The sequence below is a fragment of the Blastomyces gilchristii genome (genome assembly GCF_000003855.2).
Source record: "Blastomyces gilchristii SLH14081 genomic scaffold supercont1.15, whole genome shotgun sequence".
Classification (NCBI taxonomy): domain Eukaryota; kingdom Fungi; phylum Ascomycota; class Eurotiomycetes; order Onygenales; family Ajellomycetaceae; genus Blastomyces; species Blastomyces gilchristii.
This window is the reverse complement of record NW_003101668.1, coordinates 28637-47763: the sequence shown is the minus strand read 5'-3', so window position 1 is coordinate 47763 and position 19127 is coordinate 28637. Positions and strand designations below refer to the sequence as shown.

The following is a 19127-nucleotide window of genomic DNA, read 5'->3' as shown; positions in this document are numbered from 1 at the left end:
CAACTCTAAAAATGATTTTCAGTTCCAACAAAGAAAAGACTCTCTTAACCCATTGGCAACTGGGATTACACGGTGTGGGCAATAAGAAGAACAGATCTGCAGTTTCAAGCTTTTCTGCTTTTAGATTCTTAGGCTGCCTCATAAAGTGTGTCAAAGAGAAGACCGGTGAAGACTACTGATATGAAGAGCATGGACATGGAGTAGGTGGTGGCTGAAGTAGCCAATGCAACGCGGTGTGTGAGGGATTATTATTCTGGGTTGCACCTACGCAAGAAATGTATATAGAAGGTATTAGTTAAGGAAAGACTTCATATTGGGTATTGGGTATTTCAAATGCTATGAACCAAGCCAGTCGCCACTAAGCCATGATAAAAAATAATAAAAAAAATTGAAAATGAAAAGCCGAGGGCCTGTAATCATTCTGAATGTTCATCCGGTTCCCAACCAACCAACCTAGACAGGAAAGATAGAAAGAAATCCCAGACAGAAAGACAAAACAAAATGCCCAACATGATGAAGAACGCCACTCCAATGTACCTAGCGAAGGAAACAAAGAAAGAAGTTAAGGAATGCCGTATGGTAAAGTGCATGCAATGCACATGCACATGCCAAAATATGAAAAGCCCTCGCGTGTCCGAACTAACATTTCCCTCCCCGCCCCCACATCCGTTTCCTTCGCAAAAAAAAAAAAAAAAAAAAAAAAAAAAAATCCCCGTAAATGCGAATCAAAAGAATACGCCCCATCGAAGATGACGAAAGGCAAATCATCAAAGTAAGAACGTAAGAACGCAAAAGCCAAATAAACCAAACAAATGGGCTAAGGTCGTAACTTGCCCTGCCCCAGACTATCATCAAATGCAATGTGGAACCATGAAACACAAAGTATAGGCCGGCTGATACCTTGCTCCGCATAACAATAGCAAAATGATAATCTCGGTTCGGGGGGTGTTTGATAAGTAGAGGGACGGGAAAATCCAAATCAATAATAGAGAAATGAAAACAGAAAACTCGAACCTTTAAAACCCATGATGCATAAGAGATCCGAAACAAAACGTTAGGAAAACATTCAAGTCGTAAAAAAGAGAGGGGGGAAACATGTAGTCAAAGTAGTCCCACATCATGCAAGGAGCAGGCTTGGCGGAGATATGAGTTCCATTCCCGTTTCATAAAATAACAACCATGCGATATCACAGATTCAATCAGCGATTCAATTCAATTTTCAGTTCTCATTGTCCCACTCTGGCCTAGGTACCGACTCAAGTAGAAAAGACGGAATTAAGTGGCGCGAATCACAGATACTGTCGAAAGTACTCTGGTTTGAACCAGCCGACCTTTTCGTAGGCAGTCCACAACTTGCTTGCTTTGTTGACATCGATTTTGCAAGCCTGCTGAGCATCGGTTTTGCGGAATTCTTTACCGATGCGGAGGGCGTTGAGGCGTGCTTCAAAGATGCGACGTTTGCTACATAGATAGGTAGCGCAGGAAAGGCGAAGGGTGGCGGCCAGACCCACTTCTGCGGGGTCAAGTTGGTGACGGTCTGGGTCATTACTAAGATCCAGCATCTGGCCTTTCCAGTCCGCCTTCAAGCCCTTTGTGTTTCCACGAAGAGTTTCGACTGGAGGGCAGTAGTCAGGCAGAGATCTGTAGTCTGTATCATCGCGATTGGTTCCGATAACACGAGTAGGCTTTGGTGTAGAGGTGGCGACATCGAAAGAATCGTACACTCGTTGTCTGGGAGTGGACTTGGGGGTACGTCTTGGCCGCGGTCGTGGGGCCCGTACGCCACCGGTTGGGGTCCGCTTTTCTGGCGCTGGAGCGATCTTTTTCAATTTCATGGCGGTCTCGTGGCCAACCCGTTTAGTCTCTGAAAGTTGACGGTCCAAGAATTCTCTTTCCTTCCTTGCCCAGGCACCAGGATTCCGATTGTACTGCCTTCCGACAATGGGAACGCAGGACAAGGCGAACATGTATTCCCTGCGAGTCGGTTTGTTCTTCTTGTCTTGGAATCTTAACATCTGGCTCTCCATGTGTTTGTCGACGAGGCGTTCAGCGACGGGGGCCAATTGCGGGCCAAACAGTGGTTCATCAGGCAGGATATCGGTTTCATTGTTGGGGAAGAGGACTGGATCTTTCGAAGAAGCGACAGAGGCATCATTCTCGATCTGATCGTGGACGTTTGACTTTTGTTTCTTGTTCCCTGTGTACGGGGTGACGGGTGGCGAGGGTAGATCCATCTCGGATTGGGTGCGTTTTCGATGGGAAGAGATGGGAGGAAGGGTGTTATTCTCGTCAAACGAAGACTGTTTAGAGGTGCATGGCGAAAGAGATCGAGTGAAACTGTCGAGAGGCTTTGCCTCTGGCGGCGACATTAGGCTAGATACGGGCGGTAGACGATTCATGGCAATGTAAGTGTCAAGATGGTTGTGTGTGTATGTGTGTGCGTGGGTGAGTGTGAATTGAGTTGCGGATGGCGATAGGCGAATTGCGATGATGAAATAGGCCGAATTGAAATGTGAGGGAGATAGAAAGGAAGGGCGTGTGTCGTAAGGGTGGTTTGATTTGTGATATTAAAAGGAAGAAGATGAAGATGAAGAAGAAGAAGAAGAAGACACAAGAAAGAAGAAGAAGAAGAAGAAGAACGATGATGGATGAAGAGAAGAAGGAAGAAAGGTACAGGTGATGGATGTGATGGATGAGGAGGAGTGAGTGACGTTCCCAGGCAGAAGAAATACGTGTGAAGGGCGAAGGCGACAGACGGAAAAAGGCTGAGTTTTGCGGCCTGACCTTGACCAGTGAGTTGTTGTTGACCAGTGAGGGACCAAAGCCAAAGGGACCAAAAGGGAACCAACAGAGCCAACAGAGCCAACCAGAGCCAACCAGAGCCAACCAGAGCCAACCAGAGCCAACCAGCGCTGCGAATTGGAGGTTGCTATGTATGTATGTACTGTTTGCTGGGAGGCGGCTTGATTTGTCAGGCGGGCAGGTGGATGAATGACCTGTGACTGGTGACTGGTGACTGGTTGACCGGAGACAAGTTACTAGGTTGGGTGGCAACGGTGGGAGGTTATTATTAATTAATTGATCAATTGTATTAACTATATATATAATGACTGGAAGGGCTGGATTTACCTAGGTATACTTTGGATGTTTCCGTAAACTTTCCACGCTTTAAATAATGTAATAATGATAATAATAATAATATATAAGTAAGAATGGTTAATAACCGCCGATGACTCCCAAAGTCGGAGTTAAGCTGCTAAATGTGTCTGAACTAAGCGGGTAACTTAGGCAGGCAGGGAGTAAGTTAGTTCACCGTGTCAAGGGTCTGGTCTGGTCGCTTCGTTTAAAAAAAAATGGGTTCTTGGAGGATCGACGAGGCTATGGGGTTTTGCCTAGCCTGGCGCCGCGTCTTATTACTCGTTATTAGACTAACAAGACGACAAGAGGGGTAAACAGGCGTAGCAAGACAGCGATTTAGCTAATATTAATAGCAATGATATTGGCTGTACTTGTTGATAGGCGATCAGCAGCTGACAAGGCTGAGAGGGGCGTGATGTATGATAGGAGATAGATGGTAGATGATAGATGAGTAGATGATAGATGATGAAAGATGGATGGATGACTTCAATGGTTAAAGAAGCGAGACAGAAGGGACGAAGTATATAGTTTGATCAGCGCTATGATTGAGAGATAGAGAGAGAGAGAGAGAGAGAGAGAGATGAGAGAGTTGAAGGATGAGAGAGTTAGTGACCAAGGCAGCTGATATACAACTTGGAGGAGCAGTATTTAGCAGTACAAACAAGCACAGGGATACACAGGTCAAGTGATGGCATATGGATGGTTGCGGAGGTTTGGCGACAGTGAAGGAGGCAGAGGAGGATAGATAGGTTAGAGGAGGATGGGTCGAATATTGCCGGGAAAAAAAGCCACCGCCGCTGGCTGCGGAGGAGACTAGCTTTCTACCGGATTGATCCTCTCTCTTCTTTTCGTATTTAATGTTCTTGCTATTGACTCATGCGAGTTATTGCTTTGTGGCGGGGAGCTAGGAGCTGGGAGAGTGTTGATGTTTGCTCTAAGGGAAGAAGAAGAGAACGGAGAAACACATGAAGCAATTTCTTTGAAAATGATTTGGAGTTATGCGGTTGCCTGTTTCATGATGGGATGATTCATTCATCTATCTCTAACTAAACTTTGGAGAAGCGAGCTTAATTAAATAAAAAAGAGATTAGGTTTCGCATCCTCATTCATGTCTAATGTGCCGTTAACTCTCTGTAGTGAAAAGGCAACTCCGGCTGGTATAGAAAGAAAGCAAAATTACATTTACGGTTGTTTATGGATTGCGCTGTTGGACAATGGGAATCATGGTTTGGATCCAGTTTGAGCATCAGCAGGGCAGATGGGCAAAAAAGCAAGGATTGATCATTGGGCGCTACATAAAAATAGAACATTTATTCCCAACTCTAATTTGTCTTTTAGGAGTTTAAATCCATAACTACTCCACACACTGGGCCCAGGATCCATCCATGGGATGATACTGACAGAGTTCACAAGAGTCAATTTAAAGCATAGAATACATATATTAGAATACACATATATATATATATATACACAGAATATACATATATACACACCCACCCACCCACACACACACACACACACACACACACACACACACACACACACACAGACAGTTCCACATCCCTCCTCCCCTCATCTCTAAACCCCTCTTCACCCAAGCTAAGAATCAAGCTAACCGCCCATCTGTCTCCGCGCCTGACAACAGCTGATGGTCACAACATCATCACCAAGCCAATCACATCCATCCTCCCTCCCACAGACGGGGCTTTGTGCGTCTCAACATTTAACGAGAAGATAATCATGATCCGCGAAGTCTCTGTGAAATGGCGAAATGACAAAAGTTGTAACTTCCGCCTTGCTACGCCCAATTTTGATGTGAAGGCAAATCCTCCGCCATAGCCACCACTTCCCAATCTGGAAGCTGCTGTTGGAATATGCCCTGCCAAGCTTCCGAGCAGGCAGTCTAAGATAGAGGTTCTCGATGAATATCTGACCAATCTCTTCAATAAATACTGCACCATTGCTCCACCATTGCGCTCCTCTCCGGCGCATTGATTCTCAGGGGAGGGGAACTTGTACATGTACATGTACATGTACATTACGACCATGTGAAGTAGAAATATCAATCTCGGTACCCTCAAAGTCCATCAAGTTCTCAATATCAAAATACAAGACACGTTTTGCAGACACCAGTGGAGTGTGAAGTTAGCAAGGCCAAAGGGGTGCTGGTTTAGTGATATAGAAGTGGCTCAGTCAGAGATATTACATACATCAATGAAGGCTTGGTTTTTAACCGTAAACTTGGAATTTGCCAAAGCTTCCAGCAAGCCTTGCATACTGTTCTGCTGTTCTGCTATTCAGTTTTGATCAGTTGATTCTTATATGACAAGACATTGCACTTTTTATCAAGAGCAATGTTAAGCTAATTGACTGACAGAATGCTGGGATTTATTCTGAAATTTTTGAATATTCAACATTGACAGTAAGAAGATGGACTGTGATACTCTTTACAGATATGTTATTTGAACTGATTTTTAAATATTCAAAGATGAAGTGTCAGTTGTCTCAAATTATATATGCATTAACAACTGAGCTCTGAATTAACTAGGTATAAGCTGTGACATGAAATTTTAACACTATTATAGTGAGTGATCTTTATATTATAAATAGATATATAATAATGAATGATTGTGAACTTTTTGAAGTTTGATACTTTTAAAGTATTTCAGTTGCAGTGAGTCATTGTACTCTCTGTGATGCGAGGCAAGAGTCTCTGGATAGTCCTCCCACGGTGTAGCATGCTCAATGCCTTTCTTCATTTCTTCGTTCCATACGTACATCGACAGCTCTCCGTCTCGAGCGAGCCAAGAGGGATATCTTTCGTTTCCAACAAGGCGGGGAACCGCCGCGAGATTGTCCCAATTGATTAAGCCCCGCATACTCCCATCTTCGGATACAAGGATATTCTGTATAGCTTTTCAAGTCCGGACGTGTAAGCACGAACTTTGGGTCTTGCGGTGCCCGCGCCCAGTGCAAAAAGAGGTTTCAGCATCCCCACCTCGATCTCATGAGTTGGTTGCTTTGCCCTGTTGAATGAGAGAAGGTAGAAATCTCGTGGGTGAACGAAGGGTCCTGCTTCGTAATAGATTGCTGGTTCAATGTCATCGTCATCACTCTGTGCGAGTCCCTCAAGCATTGCCTATGGTCAACAAATCTCATTGGGCCGGTGCCGGTCAAGTTTCCTTCCGTATCAAATGTTGGGATCCCGCCGGTAGAAAACAAGAGTCGACTTAGCTTAGCCATAGCTCAATTGATATTGTCCAGGGTTCTGGTGCGGTGCAATCTCTGCTCTTCTTTTGAGATTCTCATGTCAAACCAGCAGTCACACAGAAACATTCCTTGGATAAAGCTCATGAGGGTGAAAGGAACAGCAAGTTCATTATCCAATGTTGCATCAAATGGAAAGACATCAGGAACTGGGATTGAGGTTTCATGGCAGATACGTTGCATAGTCAAAGCTTCAGATCACAGTGTGCTGATGAGGCAGGCTTGTTAAAATGCTCAGGTGTCCCTCCAGGCTGGAATCTTCAGGACCCATTGCAGCCCATCGTGAAATCGAATTGGAAATAATGCATGGTAAGAACTGAAGAGTGGAGATTTGATTGTTATTGGCTCAATGGGCGTTTCTTCTTTTTCCACAAAGTCTGCCAATTCTTTTTGAGTGACAGCACAAAAGTTGGGGATGCATTTGAGATTTACAGCAGATAGAACTGGGGGAAGAATTATAGTGTTGTTGCTCTGAGAAGAATTAGGCTTTGAAGTTTCTCTCGCTCTTCTCCATGGAGGCCGATGATTATGAAATTCAATGAGAGGGAAAGAGTGAAGTTGATCAAAAGATCTGAAGTATAACTTGTGAAATGGTTTACTACTGTTTTTTTGGAATTCAGCTGAATTGAGTTGATGTAAAGAGAGAGAGTTCACTCCCATTTTGTCTCCGGGGGATGTGGCCTAAATAGCTCGTTTTCAGGACTTTTCCTATCTCCACAAGAAAAATCAACTGGCAGCTCCTGGTGCTGTTCAATTCGTTCGCTTCGCTCCCTACTTCCTGCATAGGCTCTGATAGGACCGGCGGCAAGCAATTCCAAATGGTGAAGCTTTTAAAAGCTTCAAGTTGATCAACATCGCAAAGGCCATGGATAAAATTTAACATCTTAGCACTTTTTAAGGCGTCGCTCTTCTAGCTATATTCAATGCCTATTCAACTTCACCATCTCTATGTTGCCTACATAGCGTGATCTACTGATGATGCGCTTGCTTTGTTCTCTTCATATTTATAGAACCCCCTCTGTTTCATCAGGGCTCAATACTCCATGGTTCCAGAAGATCATCTTCGGCGCTTAATGGTCGAGGCAGCGAGGTAGAGGAGAGCCATCTATCCTCCAATTCAGCGGCTAGGATGGAAAGTGAGCCGAGAACAAAGTTATATGAGCTCTTAAGGTCACGATCCAAAAACTCACCCTCAGCGGCGCAATCATCAGCCACAAATATTTTGCGAAGTCTCATTTTAGAATATCAGACTCAATCTCAGATATATCAGATTCGACTCATCCTCCGCTCATTTTCTCCATCGAGGATTTTAGACTTAACGTTACATCAACCTTCAAAGCATATTTCAGCACTCAGACGGGACACGGATATTTCAAAATGAATCATCACTGATCTGCACTCAGATCATGTCCGCCATGAAATTCCTACAAACATCATGATTTAGTTCAACTTGTCACAAAGCTTTCTTTACCCGCCGGTCAAAAAAGAACAATCACCCCCCAACCCCGAAGAAGTCATGCATTGCCTGCGTTGTCTCGTCATCAAACACCATCCCAGTCTCATATCCGCAAAGTACAGCACCATCCCCTACCGCTCCCGCACTAGTCCACTCCTCATTTCCATCCCCATCCCCATCGCCAATGTCGTTATGAGCACTGCTATTCCGAGTGTTCCCGCTCCCCACGGCATGCAGCCCTTCCCCAATCATCTTCCCAATCTCCCCCATCCTCTCTACCAACCCCTCAAAGATTAGTGGTAAATGTTGTGCTGGCCTGGCCTCCCTGCCCCGGCTAATAACTTTATCCAACCGCAGTGCCAGCCTGTTCAGCACTTCTCGAAAATCCAACAGGTGAGACACATACCCCAAATCCCATGTGTTATGCCGGATCTCCATCACACGCGTCAGGATGAGGATGCAGTGCCCCAGCTGGAGCCAGGTCGGGTATGGCAGCGAAAATATTACCATGTCAGTCAGCGTCAAGAAGTGGTCCGCTAGGGATTTGATAGCGAAGAGGCACGAGACCAGCAGGTCGGTGCGGCGGACTGTGAGAGCGATTGTGGAAGTCGTGTTAGACGGCAGTACGTCTGTGTTGCTTGCCCATGGGCATCCTGAGGTCGTTGCTGATAATGATGAAAATAGCCGATCATCCAAGGCAATTTTATAAAGGTAGGCTTGCATCGAGTGGTAAGATATCATCAACATCGCTTTTTCCCTCCCTTCTTTGTTAGCCAGACGGGCATGTCTTCACACTAAAGCATCCGGGAACTCACATGCCGGTGGGATCACGAGATGTCGCATTTCGCTTATTTTATCACCCATTGCTTGGACTTCCTTCTCTAAAGATGAGATAACTAGGGGCGTTGCTGCTGGCCCATTTAGCGTGGATGAGTCCATGAGGTTATCATTGTATACTGTTGCACCAATTGTATCAGCTATTTGCTGAATGCGGACTAGATGCACAAGGTACGAATCGGTCGGGTACTCCGTCGCCTCTTGCAGAATATGACAGCATTTATCGGCATATCTGCTAAATCTCATTCCGTCAATTTCTTTCGCGCATGTCTTCGTTCTAATTTTATGATATTGTCAGTCATTTTGGTTTTGCCCAAAGGGGATCATTTATTTGACCGACACTGAACTCAGCCAGAATACCCCTAGGAAGGCACGCCGTTCCTCCAAAGTTCTTGCATTTGGGGCCGCGGGGGCCCGCCCTACTTCTCTTAGGGCCGCGGGTGAAGTTTTTGATCGTGTGTGAGGTTCCCTACTTAGCTCGAGGTCTGTTACCATGACCATGGCCAAGGGGAGGAGATTGGACAGTTGAGACTTGAGCTGCATGTGAACATGATTCCTAAATAAGAAGTTAGCAGGTTAATGGTGACTTTTCATGTCCCACACACACAGTCCTGGAAGTTTTACAAAACTCACCATGCCGAATAAACCAACAAAGCTTGCAATAATCCTAGGTTCATTTCTCCACAAATTAGAATGGAGCGGCTGATCTCTTCACGAAACATCTTGGCGAGAGTCTGTTGTCTCCGGGTATCGCTCTGATAGGCAACACCCAGAATGGCCATGTATAACAAGGGCTTCTCAAGCAGTAATTCTTGCGGGGTTATGCCCCATGGAAGTCGGGTGAAGGGGTACAGAGGAGCCATTTCTGAGCAGAAAAAAGCTAATAATCCACTGGCTTCCCGTGAGTCTGGCGGGATAAGTTGTTTAAATGCTGAAAGAGGAGAATATTCGACAGAAATATTCGGGACAGAAGACAAAGTGTGGGCATAAGATGACGAAAGAGCGGATGAGGGTGGGGATGGAAGAGAATCTGCTATCAAAGATTCTGTGCGGTCAGAAACAGATCTACCCTCCTTATCAGATCAGTCTGCAAACCGAACCAAAAAAATACAGATAGATAGATATATTATCTGTAGCTCATGATACGCACCTTGCTGTTGTGCGTCCCATGCGACTATGACTTCCCCGGGGCTGGAGAGTACATTCTTTCTTGAGTCGAAAGCATCTTTGACGGTGTGGTTTTATAGACAAAATCAGTCTCGAATAACTAAATCAATGTAGCTACTACATTTGTAGTGTAGTATGGGACAGGAAATTGAAAGTCCGCAAAAGCCACGTACCGCCTGCATTTCCGATCACCCTTCTCGATCTCACACCTTACTTTGGCGCTGGCACAGACCTTGCAGGCCTTCAGCGTCTTCATACCGTTCATACTTTCAGATTCAGCTTCCGGTTCCGAATGTCTTCACGAGTGCCTGTGTTATACACAGCATCTGTGGCAGCTTGCATGGATATACAGCTTCATATATCACTCAATGGTCACAGTCAACGCATGGTGATCCAGTCTAATGCGGCTGGACAGTTGGGCCATGGGTAGCTGACACGCAAGTGGCTGAGTTGAAGCTGACGTTGCTGGAGGTTGCTTGCTTCTAAGTTGGAGCCCTGCAGACACCCGCTGGGAGTGGTAAAATTCCGTGTCTGGTTCCTTGTGGCGTGGCGTAACTAACTTAGTTAGGTAAACTACCGTACTATCCATACATACTCGTTATTTTCATTCTTGTAAATATTACAGAGTAGTAGATCCCCAAGTATGGCTAGAAATGGATAATTATATTCTCTATGTAAGGCTACTCAAAAACCAAAGACCAAAACTAAAACATTCTATAGATATTGGAGTTCTTCCCCAAAGGAAATTTAAAGATAATACAATAAAGAAAAGCTGAGCAAGCTGGTGCCCATCACCCCCTGTCCTCCTCTTCAAAATGCCTCCCAACAACAGACAAGAAAACTTGGTCCAATGTTGACCTACTAACACTGTAATATGGTACTCCTAATCTGTCTTTTCCCTGTTCAAGTTGCTCGAAAATCTCGACTAGAGACCGCCCCTGGCCATACCTGCCCGGAATTGCAAACCGAACTTGTCCGTAATACATGCCTTTCTCCATTTCCGCTTCGGGAAATTGTTGCTGTATCCACATCTCCATTCTCTTCATATCTACTGGTCTCGTATGTGGCGCTTGGCTGTGCGCCATGTGGATGGAATATCCATTCCCATACTTCTGTCTCAGCGCATCGGTGGTCCCCAGCGCGAGCATTTTCCCTGCGATAATCCCTGTACGACTTGCCAACACATCTGCTTCCTCCATCGAATGGGTTGTTAACACAAGGGACCGGCCAGGAGTAACTGATGAGAGAGTCCGCCACATTTTCCGCTTGGTCACAGCGTCCATTCCTGAAGACGGTTCGTCTAAAAGGAGCACACTGGGATTACCCATTAGTGCGATACCAAGTGAGAGTTTTCTCTTGTTGCCTCCGGAGAGAGTTGTTGCTATTCGATCAGCGTATTCTTCCAAGCCAACACTTTTAATGATTTCCTTGAAATTGTGCCGTGGGTTACTGATACCACGGACTTTGGCGTAGAATCGAAGGTGCTCAGCAACCGTCATTGGGTCCAGAGGGTCGATTTGAGGACAGACTCCGAGCCTAGAACGTGCTAGTGCGCGATGTTTTAGGGCTGAGACACCGTCGATAAATATCTGGCTCTGGCGACTGCTTGGCTGAGCGTCTCCGCGGATCATTGAAATGCAGGTAGACTTACCCGCCCCGTTGGGTCCGATGAGGGCAAAACATTCACCACGCGGGACTCCGAAAGTGATGTCGTTAACTGCTAAATGTTTTTTGAACTGCTTTCTCAATCGAAGGACCTGAAGACCATCGTCACTGGATGTGGAAATCCTCGCAAATTCGGCAGTCGTCTCGAGTTCAATCGTGTCTCTGTCCTCTGCATCTGTTCCTGATTTTGTCCTACTCCAGAACTGCACTGAAGGCCCCGCATCCTTCCACTGAAGCATTCCAAATAGAATAAACGATTGAATAAAGAGGTATAAAATCGGCCCTCCAAATACATCCATCGCGCCGGGGTATGCTGCAATTTCACGACCTCGACAGGTCGCTCCAAAAATGTTCAACGAAAGGTAGAGTGCTCTTGAGAAGCTGTGCACCGGCGAAGTTACCCCAAGGCTGTAGTAAGCGATACTCAATACTGAGTTCTGTTGTGAAGCATCAACATAGGTCAATGTGACTACGAAAACAACCAAAAATACGAGATACATCCCCGCCTGAATGGCTGCGGTGACGGCAAATGCCGCTAGCTGAGATGGAGAGAATAAGGAAATAACGTAGGAGAACAGAGTCGAGGCGACACCATAGAGTAGAAAAATCAAAAACAGGTATTCCATGCGGTACCAGATACCAGTGACCGACGCAAGAATCGCAACGGTGATGGAGGCAATAGTTAGTGTGATCAAAAAGTCGAAAGCCAGATAAGCCAACCATAATGGCAAGGCACGGACGCCATTGCTATAATGCATGCTTCGGACTGCGCGTAATCTTTCAACGGTTGGATAGAGAGATAGAAAAGCCGGGTATACCGCCACTGACAGTCCGAAGAATGTAACAAAGATCAGCAAATTTCCAATCTCTGCCACAAAAGGGAGATCGAGTGACTTGTAGTCGGTGATAATGGTGGTATTCAGAAGCATACTATTCATGACGTTTTGGACTATAATTCCTGGCACTATCGGCACATCTGCCCGCCACACGAAAGTAGGTTTTTCCCCAAGAAAGAACCCGCCAGGAGTCAGATTTGCGAATTGGCGCCGAACTTCATAATCAAACTGAGATAAAGTCTCCACAAAATTTACAGACCCTGGAGGAGCTTCGGAAATTCTTTGGTGAGCGACTTCAGAAAGCTGGGACTTTGGGCCCGCTATCAAACGAAAACTCTGCGAAGACGATTCCAAAGCAGAAACGGATGCTCCCAATGCAGGATTACAATCCACGGATTCAACATTTCTTAGAAAGATAGAGGCACAACCAGCAGCGACAATGGGAATGGCAAGAGCGGCGATAGATGGAGCAAGGTTCCTTTGAAGGATAGTGAATCTTTTCGAGAAAAGAATCGTTAATTGTTTAAGCAAGCTGGTTCTCCTGCCACTGAGCAGTTCCAGGCGAGTGGACGATTTGCCTCGTTCCATGGAAACCAAAGGTGCCGGTGGCTTCGCCAAAAGTCTGCGAGTATCAGACCCATGATCGAAGCTGTCATGACCCGATTTTGCTTCATCAGCGACTTTGAGGAACACATCTTCTATCGTTGGCCCATTGACTTGATATTCTTTCACACCATCTCCCTGTAGCCGTTTAAGGAACATCAGAGTGCATGCGGATGTCCCCGGGTAGTATACCGTCCCTTGCTCATCATTCGCATGAAGCACATCGCCGTAGACAGGCGGTTTGATCACCCCAGGCATGTTATATAAATGAACACGATATCCTGTCCCTAGTCTTTGTTTCAACTCCACGGACGTCCCTTCCGCTTTGAGTGATCCATGAGCCAAGATAGCGATCCGGTCCGCAAGCAAATCAGCCTCATCTAGGAAATGGGTTGTCAAAATTATTGAGCGTTTGCCCCGTTCCGCTAGAAGAATATCCCATAATTTACGGCGTGATAATGGGTAAACTCCTGAGGAAACTTCGTCCACGCAACAGATAGTGGAGCGGCCAGCAAACATCACTGCCATCTGTAGTTTGCGCTTTTGTCCTCCAGAGAGATGTTTTGAGTAGGTGGAAACCTTCTTGGCCAAATCGCAATCTTCGATTAAGACCCTGAGATTTTCTGCTGAGGACCTTGGTCCAACGCTTTTGATGCTGTCAAAAATCTTTACATGTTCGGCAACTGTCAGGTCGTCCCATAAGACATTTTTTTGCGGGCAGTACCCTAGTGTCCCTTGACTGTGTGGGTAGTCTATCACAATCCTTCCCGAAGAAATGGAATGTATCCCCGCAATAGCATCAAGTGTTGTAGACTTGCCACTTCCATTCGCTCCTAGAAGAACCATGATTTCCCCTCGATATGCTTGAAGAGTTAAATCTTCTACCGCATGGACTGTAGTGAGAAGCTCCCTAGTCATAAATGATATCGCTCTTCGGACGAACGAGGGTCGATATGTCTTGCTCATCCTGCTCAAGTGGATGGCAACGGGGGAGTTTGAGATTTTCGTTTTCCTGGAAGTGGATGCCCTGCCGTAAAAACCTCCTTCAACGAACGCCCCCAAAAGTGGATAAATAACCACCTGGAGTATTGCAAATATCCAAAATACAATGGCGGGTAAAGTGGACGGGCTATTTGGGGCTGGGAGTAGCAACTTGGCCGCCTTAGTTTGACTCTCCCATCTAGCAACTGTAATGATGAAATAGACGTAGTTCATCGGAGGGAATATAAAGGAGAGCACAGCCATGACCCATGTAGTCACCTTTCCTGAAACCTGGGCTAGAATTGCGAGGACTAAGCTGAGGATTACTGCTAGTATGCCACTCAGCTGCGCTTTTCTGAAAAAAACTCCAGTAAATACTGCAAAGGAAGTAAGCGATAATCCGGAAAGCGTATTAAATACGATTGGAATTATAACTGAAGTTTCGCGAAAAGCCACGGCTCCCAGAATCGTACCCATACCAACCCAGCCAGGACCATAAACAATGACAAAAGACAGGTGATGGGACGTGAGTCTTATCATTTGCCTTTGCCAACGTGATTGATTAGGCATCATCGTATCGAGCAGGGCAGCCATACCGGTTTCTCGTTCAGTGGCGATGAGGCCCGTCGTTTGATACAGGACTCCGACCATAGAAATATAAAACGCAACAGCCAAAATATTGACGACGTTGTTCATATACTTGGAATGAATGTCGTCCTGTTGCTGCTCATGTGTCCTGGCAGTGAAAGGATATTCAAATATCGTTTTTGATGAGCTGCCGCCATTGCTGGATTTAAGCGCCCCGAGACGGCTGATTGCAAAGTCGATGGAGTGCTGCAGCGGCAAGGTATATATTTGTGCGTCGTTGTCACCGGCCTTTGTGTTGATCTTAGTTCCAAGTACCCCATCTGCTCGAATGGAATAGTTCCATCGACCACCACTGCCTTCGGAAGGAGAAGCGTAGAATACAGCAGCGCAGATACACCGGGAAGATCCCCTGAAAGAGCCGCGACATTCTGTGCGAAGCTCATTCTCGGTTTGAAATGTTTTAACCTCGATATCTAAATCTCGCAAAGGCGCCGTCACATTTTTAATGACCAGATCAATCTCACCCCCTGAGAATCCGCTGTTGACAAGGACGATCCGGTTACGTCCTCCCGATGCTCCGTCTATTGCATTGGACAGAGTTCGAACAGGCCGCGGTTCTCCAATACCAAATTGTGATGATGGAAAGAAAAGATTCCCCGAGTAGGACCTGCCTTGAGTCAGCTCAGTTACTTGTCAGGGGAAGGGGGAAGTGTCGCACAGGAAAATAACAAAAAGAAGTGGTAAGAAAAGCGCCCGCAAAGGAGTCGATAGCCAATGTCTGTAGAGTGTGATAATCAGATTTTTGTGAGTTAAAGGTCCAAACTTGACGCAAAATACGAGCCATGGAGGTCAAACTTTGACAAACTATCAAATTAGAGCATACGGTGAAGGTTGAAACAAATAGTAGAGGATAAAAGGAGGGTAGAGAACTAGTATGTTGTTATCTTTCATCTCGGGTGGATGCACGGGGAGTACTTTATATAGAAAGCCACCCGAGTTTCCGAGAGACGGGATTTCCCCTGGGGAGTACGGGGTGTCTTAGAGATATTGAGATTTAAGGCTGAGCAGTATATTGAAAACAATAGAATCCGTCAATGACTGACGGTATAAAGCACACGTTGACTTGAGGGCGGCAGCCCTGCCGAATCACTTTCGTCTAGGTCTAGATATATATGCCAAGACACGGGATCGGGATTCCGTGTCAGGAAACGGAGACGACAATTCAACCGGTAATCCTTGTGGAGATGTCTGAAAGCTCATCTCATGATACCAAGGCCCAATCAAAGACGGCCCCTTATGGCCGTAGTCCTCGCAATCAAGTCCTCATGATTCTGTTTGAACAGTGGTGAGGAGTAGCTAAGGTGTATCGCAGGGGAGAGCTAATGATGATTTTATTGTTAGAGAGAGATAATATAAAAATATAAAATGTTTTTGTAGCATACAAGCCTTGGTGTGCTAATTATTGCGGGGCTAGTTCACATTAGAAAATAGCAATTCTACAGGCGGACTGTAATATAGTAGAATTGAATATTTTCATCATCATTATCCTTCTCTGTAAATCATCAATTTGATTGCTCTGTAATAACTAATTTTTTTAAAAAACAACATCTACACAGCCCGGCCTGCAAGCTATCTAATCATCTTTGATGAATTTAACAGCCATTTTTAAGAGGTACTGAACATGGTTCAATTTTCTTTGAAGAGAGGTGTTCTCATGGCACAGGTATTCAATCTCAACTTCTTTAGCATCAAGCAACTCAATGCTTTTGTCCCTGACATGACATTTGACAGGGTGGGCCAGGGCTGTAACAGGCTAACAGCAGCAGCGGGTTGTTTGCAGAGAAAGAGATTCTGCTTGACAACTGCAGCAGGCTTCTTTTTCTCCTTCTTCTTCTTCTTCTTCTTCTTCTTCTTCTTCTTCTTCTTCTTCTCTCTTTTCTCTATCTCTGTCTTCTTCTTCATCTTCTCCTTCTTCTCTGTCTTCTTCTTAGACTGACCGTGTGACCGTGTCTGAGACCAGGATCAGAATTTTTAATAGTCTTATTACCAATTCAACTGATCTCATTACACAGTTTTAACATTAGATAGTAGTCTCATACTGTCTCAGTAAGACTTACTGTCTACTCTTATCACATTTTTCAAATAGAATCATGATTTTCACTTCTCAATTTAAATTATTTTTATTGCTTTAAATAACTTTAAATCTTATTTAAGTGTTATCAAAAAGCATTACTTTTTAAAAAATTAAAAATAGTCTAAAAAAAACCTTAAAATGTCTAAAAATAGTAACTTTATACTAAGAATGAGACTAAATGAGATTAAATGAGACTACTTTCCCATTTTTTTCAAGTCATAATTTCATTTTGAGATTTAATATATAGTCACTTTGCATGTTTTTTTAATAACTAGTCTCAGCAGAATTCACATCAAGAAATGTATGAGATTAAATCAAATGAAATTAAATGTGAAATTCATAATCTTAGTTAGACTGACTGTGTGACCGTTTCTGAAACCAGGACCAGATTTTTTAATAGTCTCATTACTAATTCAACTGATCTCATTACACAGTTTTAACATTAGATAGTAGTTTCATACTGTCTCAGTGAAACTTACTGTCTACTCTTATCACATTTTTCAAATGAGACCATGATTTTCACTTCTCAATTTAAATTATTTTTATTGCTTTAAATGACTTTAAATCTCATTTGAGTGTTATCAAAAAGCATTACTTTTTAAAAAATTAAAAATAGTCTAAAAAAAACCTTAAAATGTCTAAAAATAGTAACTTTATGTCAAGAATGAGACTAAATGAGATCAAATGAGATCACTTTCTCATTTTTTTCAAGTCATGGTTTCATTTTAAGATCTGATATATAGTCACTTTACATGTTTTTTTGATAGCCAGTCCCAGCGGGATTCATGCCAAGAAATGTATGAGATCAGACCAAATGAGATCAAATGTGAAATTCATGATCTCAGCGGCCAGTCTAATCTTAGTAATCAGTCTACTTCTTCTTCTTCTTCTTGAAATTGATAATTCAGTTGTCTAATTGTATATCAGCTTATTACTAATTTGCACTTGAATTCATAGTATAGACTTACTCAAATGATAGAAGTAACAGCTTTTAGACTGATCACTAAAACTATGAATTTCACATTTGATCTCATTTAATCTGATTTCATACATTTCTTGATGTAAGAGGCCTACGCTGAATAGATTGGTATTATATTAATAGATCTTATATAACAAAAATAAAAATGTTAAAGAAGAAAAGAAAGAGAAAGTGCAAGAATCAGTGATTAAGATAAATATTTATACACATATATAGTGATATACACAGTGAAGCTTCGGAGCAGAAGAATATGCATGTGTTTGTAGCAGCTGAGAATCAGTGATCAGAAATGACTGAGAATTGAAGTGTATACTACATGTATTTATAGTGATTATGAATCAGTGATCAGAAATGAAAGAATCTATGAAGTGTAATAAAATAGTCTATATAATTAATCAGACACAGTCTATTATATTAGTTCTCTCTTTTCAGAAGCAGTTCTCATCAGTCAAGAACTACTGTTTTAAATAACACAGAACTTAGAGTTCAGATCAGTTAATTATAGCTGACTCATTTCATAAGATATTATTAACTACAGCTGCAGAATCTCTCATTAAGAATATCTTCAATCTCTTACTTAAGCTTATTATCTTCTTCTATAATGTCTGACAGCTGTCAGTCAGAAGTCAGCTGAGAAGAGAATGAATTAGTAATAGTATAACAGAATAAGCTTGTATAAAATATATTATAAATCTCTACTGATGTGTCAAGATAATAGTTGTAATTATCTAGAACTTCTATCACTTTATATCTGATATGACAGTAGTCTAGTATATAAGATAAATATATGATTTATATATTCTTGAGATTTAATTATACAAGATCTTCTATCTTATACTGCTCTGCAGAATCTCATCAGATATTAATTTAATCTTCTTAATCTTATTTTACAGTTATTATAGAAACCTCTGCTCAGTTACAGATATCTCAGAGCTTTATTACTATATTATCAATGATCTGAATTAAACTGTGAGAGTTTGATATAAACTGTGTAATCTCTAGAAGATTCAACACTTTCATATGATATTTATATATAAGAAAGAACAGACTTATATCTATTAAAACAGCATCTCAATTATTAATAGTAATCTCTGTATATAGAAGAAGATTATATTAATTATGTTATAAGTAATTACAGAACTTATAAAGATAATTCTTTATAATCTGAATTATTTATTCTGATGCATCATTGATCTCAGAGTGATAGATAGTTAATAGATAGTATATAATCTTGAGAACTTGATAGATTCTTATTCAGAGAATGCTTATAAATTAGCAGCTCTGATCTGATACTATTAATCTCAGTAATTTATATATCTGATAGAATGAACTCTGTAAGAAGACTTCAGTAACTTATTCAGTATTCATCTTATTATAAGATTTCAATATTATACTCTTACTTAGTCAGTTAATAATGATCAGAATGTTTCTACAACTTTTACTCTTAGATAAATTAATAGTAAAGTCAATTACTAC

General features: G+C 43.0%; 5 protein-coding genes across 7 annotated transcripts; all 5 read right to left on the bottom strand.

Moving 5' to 3' along the window:
- Nucleotides 1-129: 129 nt before the first annotated feature.
- BDBG_06019 (SWIRM domain-containing protein) lies at nucleotides 130-3750 on the bottom strand. The gene is made up of 2 exons (XM_002622793.2): nucleotides 3130-3750; nucleotides 130-3038 (listed from the first exon to the last, which is right to left on the bottom strand). Exon 2 carries the CDS (start codon nucleotides 2397-2399, stop codon nucleotides 1290-1292), a length of 1110 nt encoding a protein of 369 aa, XP_002622839.1. The 5' UTR covers nucleotides 2400-3038; nucleotides 3130-3750; the 3' UTR covers nucleotides 130-1289.
- Nucleotides 3751-6004: 2254 nt separating this feature from the next.
- On the bottom strand, nucleotides 6005-6274 carry BDBG_06018 (uncharacterized protein; the record flags this gene model as incomplete). The annotated part of the gene is made up of 1 exon (XM_031722419.1): nucleotides 6005-6274. One exon carries the CDS (start codon nucleotides 6272-6274, stop codon nucleotides 6005-6007), a length of 270 nt encoding a protein of 89 aa, XP_031579645.1.
- Nucleotides 6275-7276: 1002 nt separating this feature from the next.
- Nucleotides 7277-10463, bottom strand: BDBG_06017. 2 transcript variants are annotated; one of them, XM_031722417.1, is made up of 7 exons: nucleotides 10039-10463; nucleotides 9849-9923; nucleotides 9332-9763; nucleotides 9039-9254; nucleotides 8677-8975; nucleotides 7596-8610; nucleotides 7277-7529 (listed from the first exon to the last, which is right to left on the bottom strand). In XM_031722417.1, exons 1-6 carry the CDS (start codon nucleotides 10128-10130, stop codon nucleotides 7898-7900), a joined length of 1827 nt encoding a protein of 608 aa, XP_031579643.1. In that variant the 5' UTR covers nucleotides 10131-10463; the 3' UTR covers nucleotides 7277-7529; nucleotides 7596-7897. The 2 variants fall into 2 exon arrangements, with proteins under 2 accessions (XP_031579643.1, XP_031579644.1); XM_031722418.1 differs by having other exon boundaries at nucleotides 9332-9728; nucleotides 9849-10463.
- Nucleotides 10464-10499: 36 nt separating this feature from the next.
- BDBG_06016 lies at nucleotides 10500-15974 on the bottom strand. Of its 2 annotated transcripts, XM_031722416.1 has the most exons (4): nucleotides 15422-15974; nucleotides 15257-15316; nucleotides 12462-15205; nucleotides 10500-12353 (listed from the first exon to the last, which is right to left on the bottom strand). In XM_031722416.1, the coding sequence occupies exons 1-4, from the start codon at nucleotides 15487-15489 to the stop codon at nucleotides 10657-10659; spliced, it is 4569 nt and encodes a 1522-aa protein (XP_031579642.1). In that variant the 5' UTR covers nucleotides 15490-15974; the 3' UTR covers nucleotides 10500-10656. The 2 variants fall into 2 exon arrangements, with proteins under 2 accessions (XP_031579642.1, XP_031579641.1); XM_031722415.1 differs by having other exon boundaries at nucleotides 10500-15205.
- A 250-nt stretch (nucleotides 15975-16224) lies between these two features.
- Nucleotides 16225-16500, bottom strand: BDBG_06015 (uncharacterized protein; the record flags this gene model as incomplete). The annotated part of the gene is made up of 1 exon (XM_031722414.1): nucleotides 16225-16500. One exon carries the CDS (start codon nucleotides 16498-16500, stop codon nucleotides 16225-16227), a length of 276 nt encoding a protein of 91 aa, XP_031579640.1.
- Nucleotides 16501-19127: the final 2627 nt, after the last annotated feature.

Coding starts and splice junctions, on each gene's coding strand:
- BDBG_06019 (XM_002622793.2), bottom strand. CDS start 2,399: ATGAATCGTCTACCGCCCGTATCTAGCCTAATGTCGCCGCCAGAGGCA.
- BDBG_06017 (XM_031722417.1), bottom strand. CDS start 10,130: ATGAACGGTATGAAGACGCTGAAGGCCTGCAAGGTCTGTGCCAGCGCC. Junction 9,764..9,848: donor ATGGGACGCACAACAGCAAG/GTGCGTATCATG, acceptor TAAGGAGGGTAG/ATCTGTTTCTGACCGCACAG. Junction 9,255..9,331: donor TTGTTGGTTTATTCGGCATG/GTGAGTTTTGTA, acceptor CTTCTTATTTAG/GAATCATGTTCACATGCAGC.
- BDBG_06016 (XM_031722415.1), bottom strand. CDS start 15,489: ATGAAAGATAACAACATACTAGTTCTCTACCCTCCTTTTATCCTCTAC. Junction 15,317..15,421: donor TATTTGTTTCAACCTTCACC/GTATGCTCTAAT, acceptor CACACTCTACAG/ACATTGGCTATCGACTCCTT. Junction 15,206..15,256: donor CTTCTTTTTGTTATTTTCCT/GTGCGACACTTC, acceptor GACTCAAGGCAG/GTCCTACTCGGGGAATCTTT.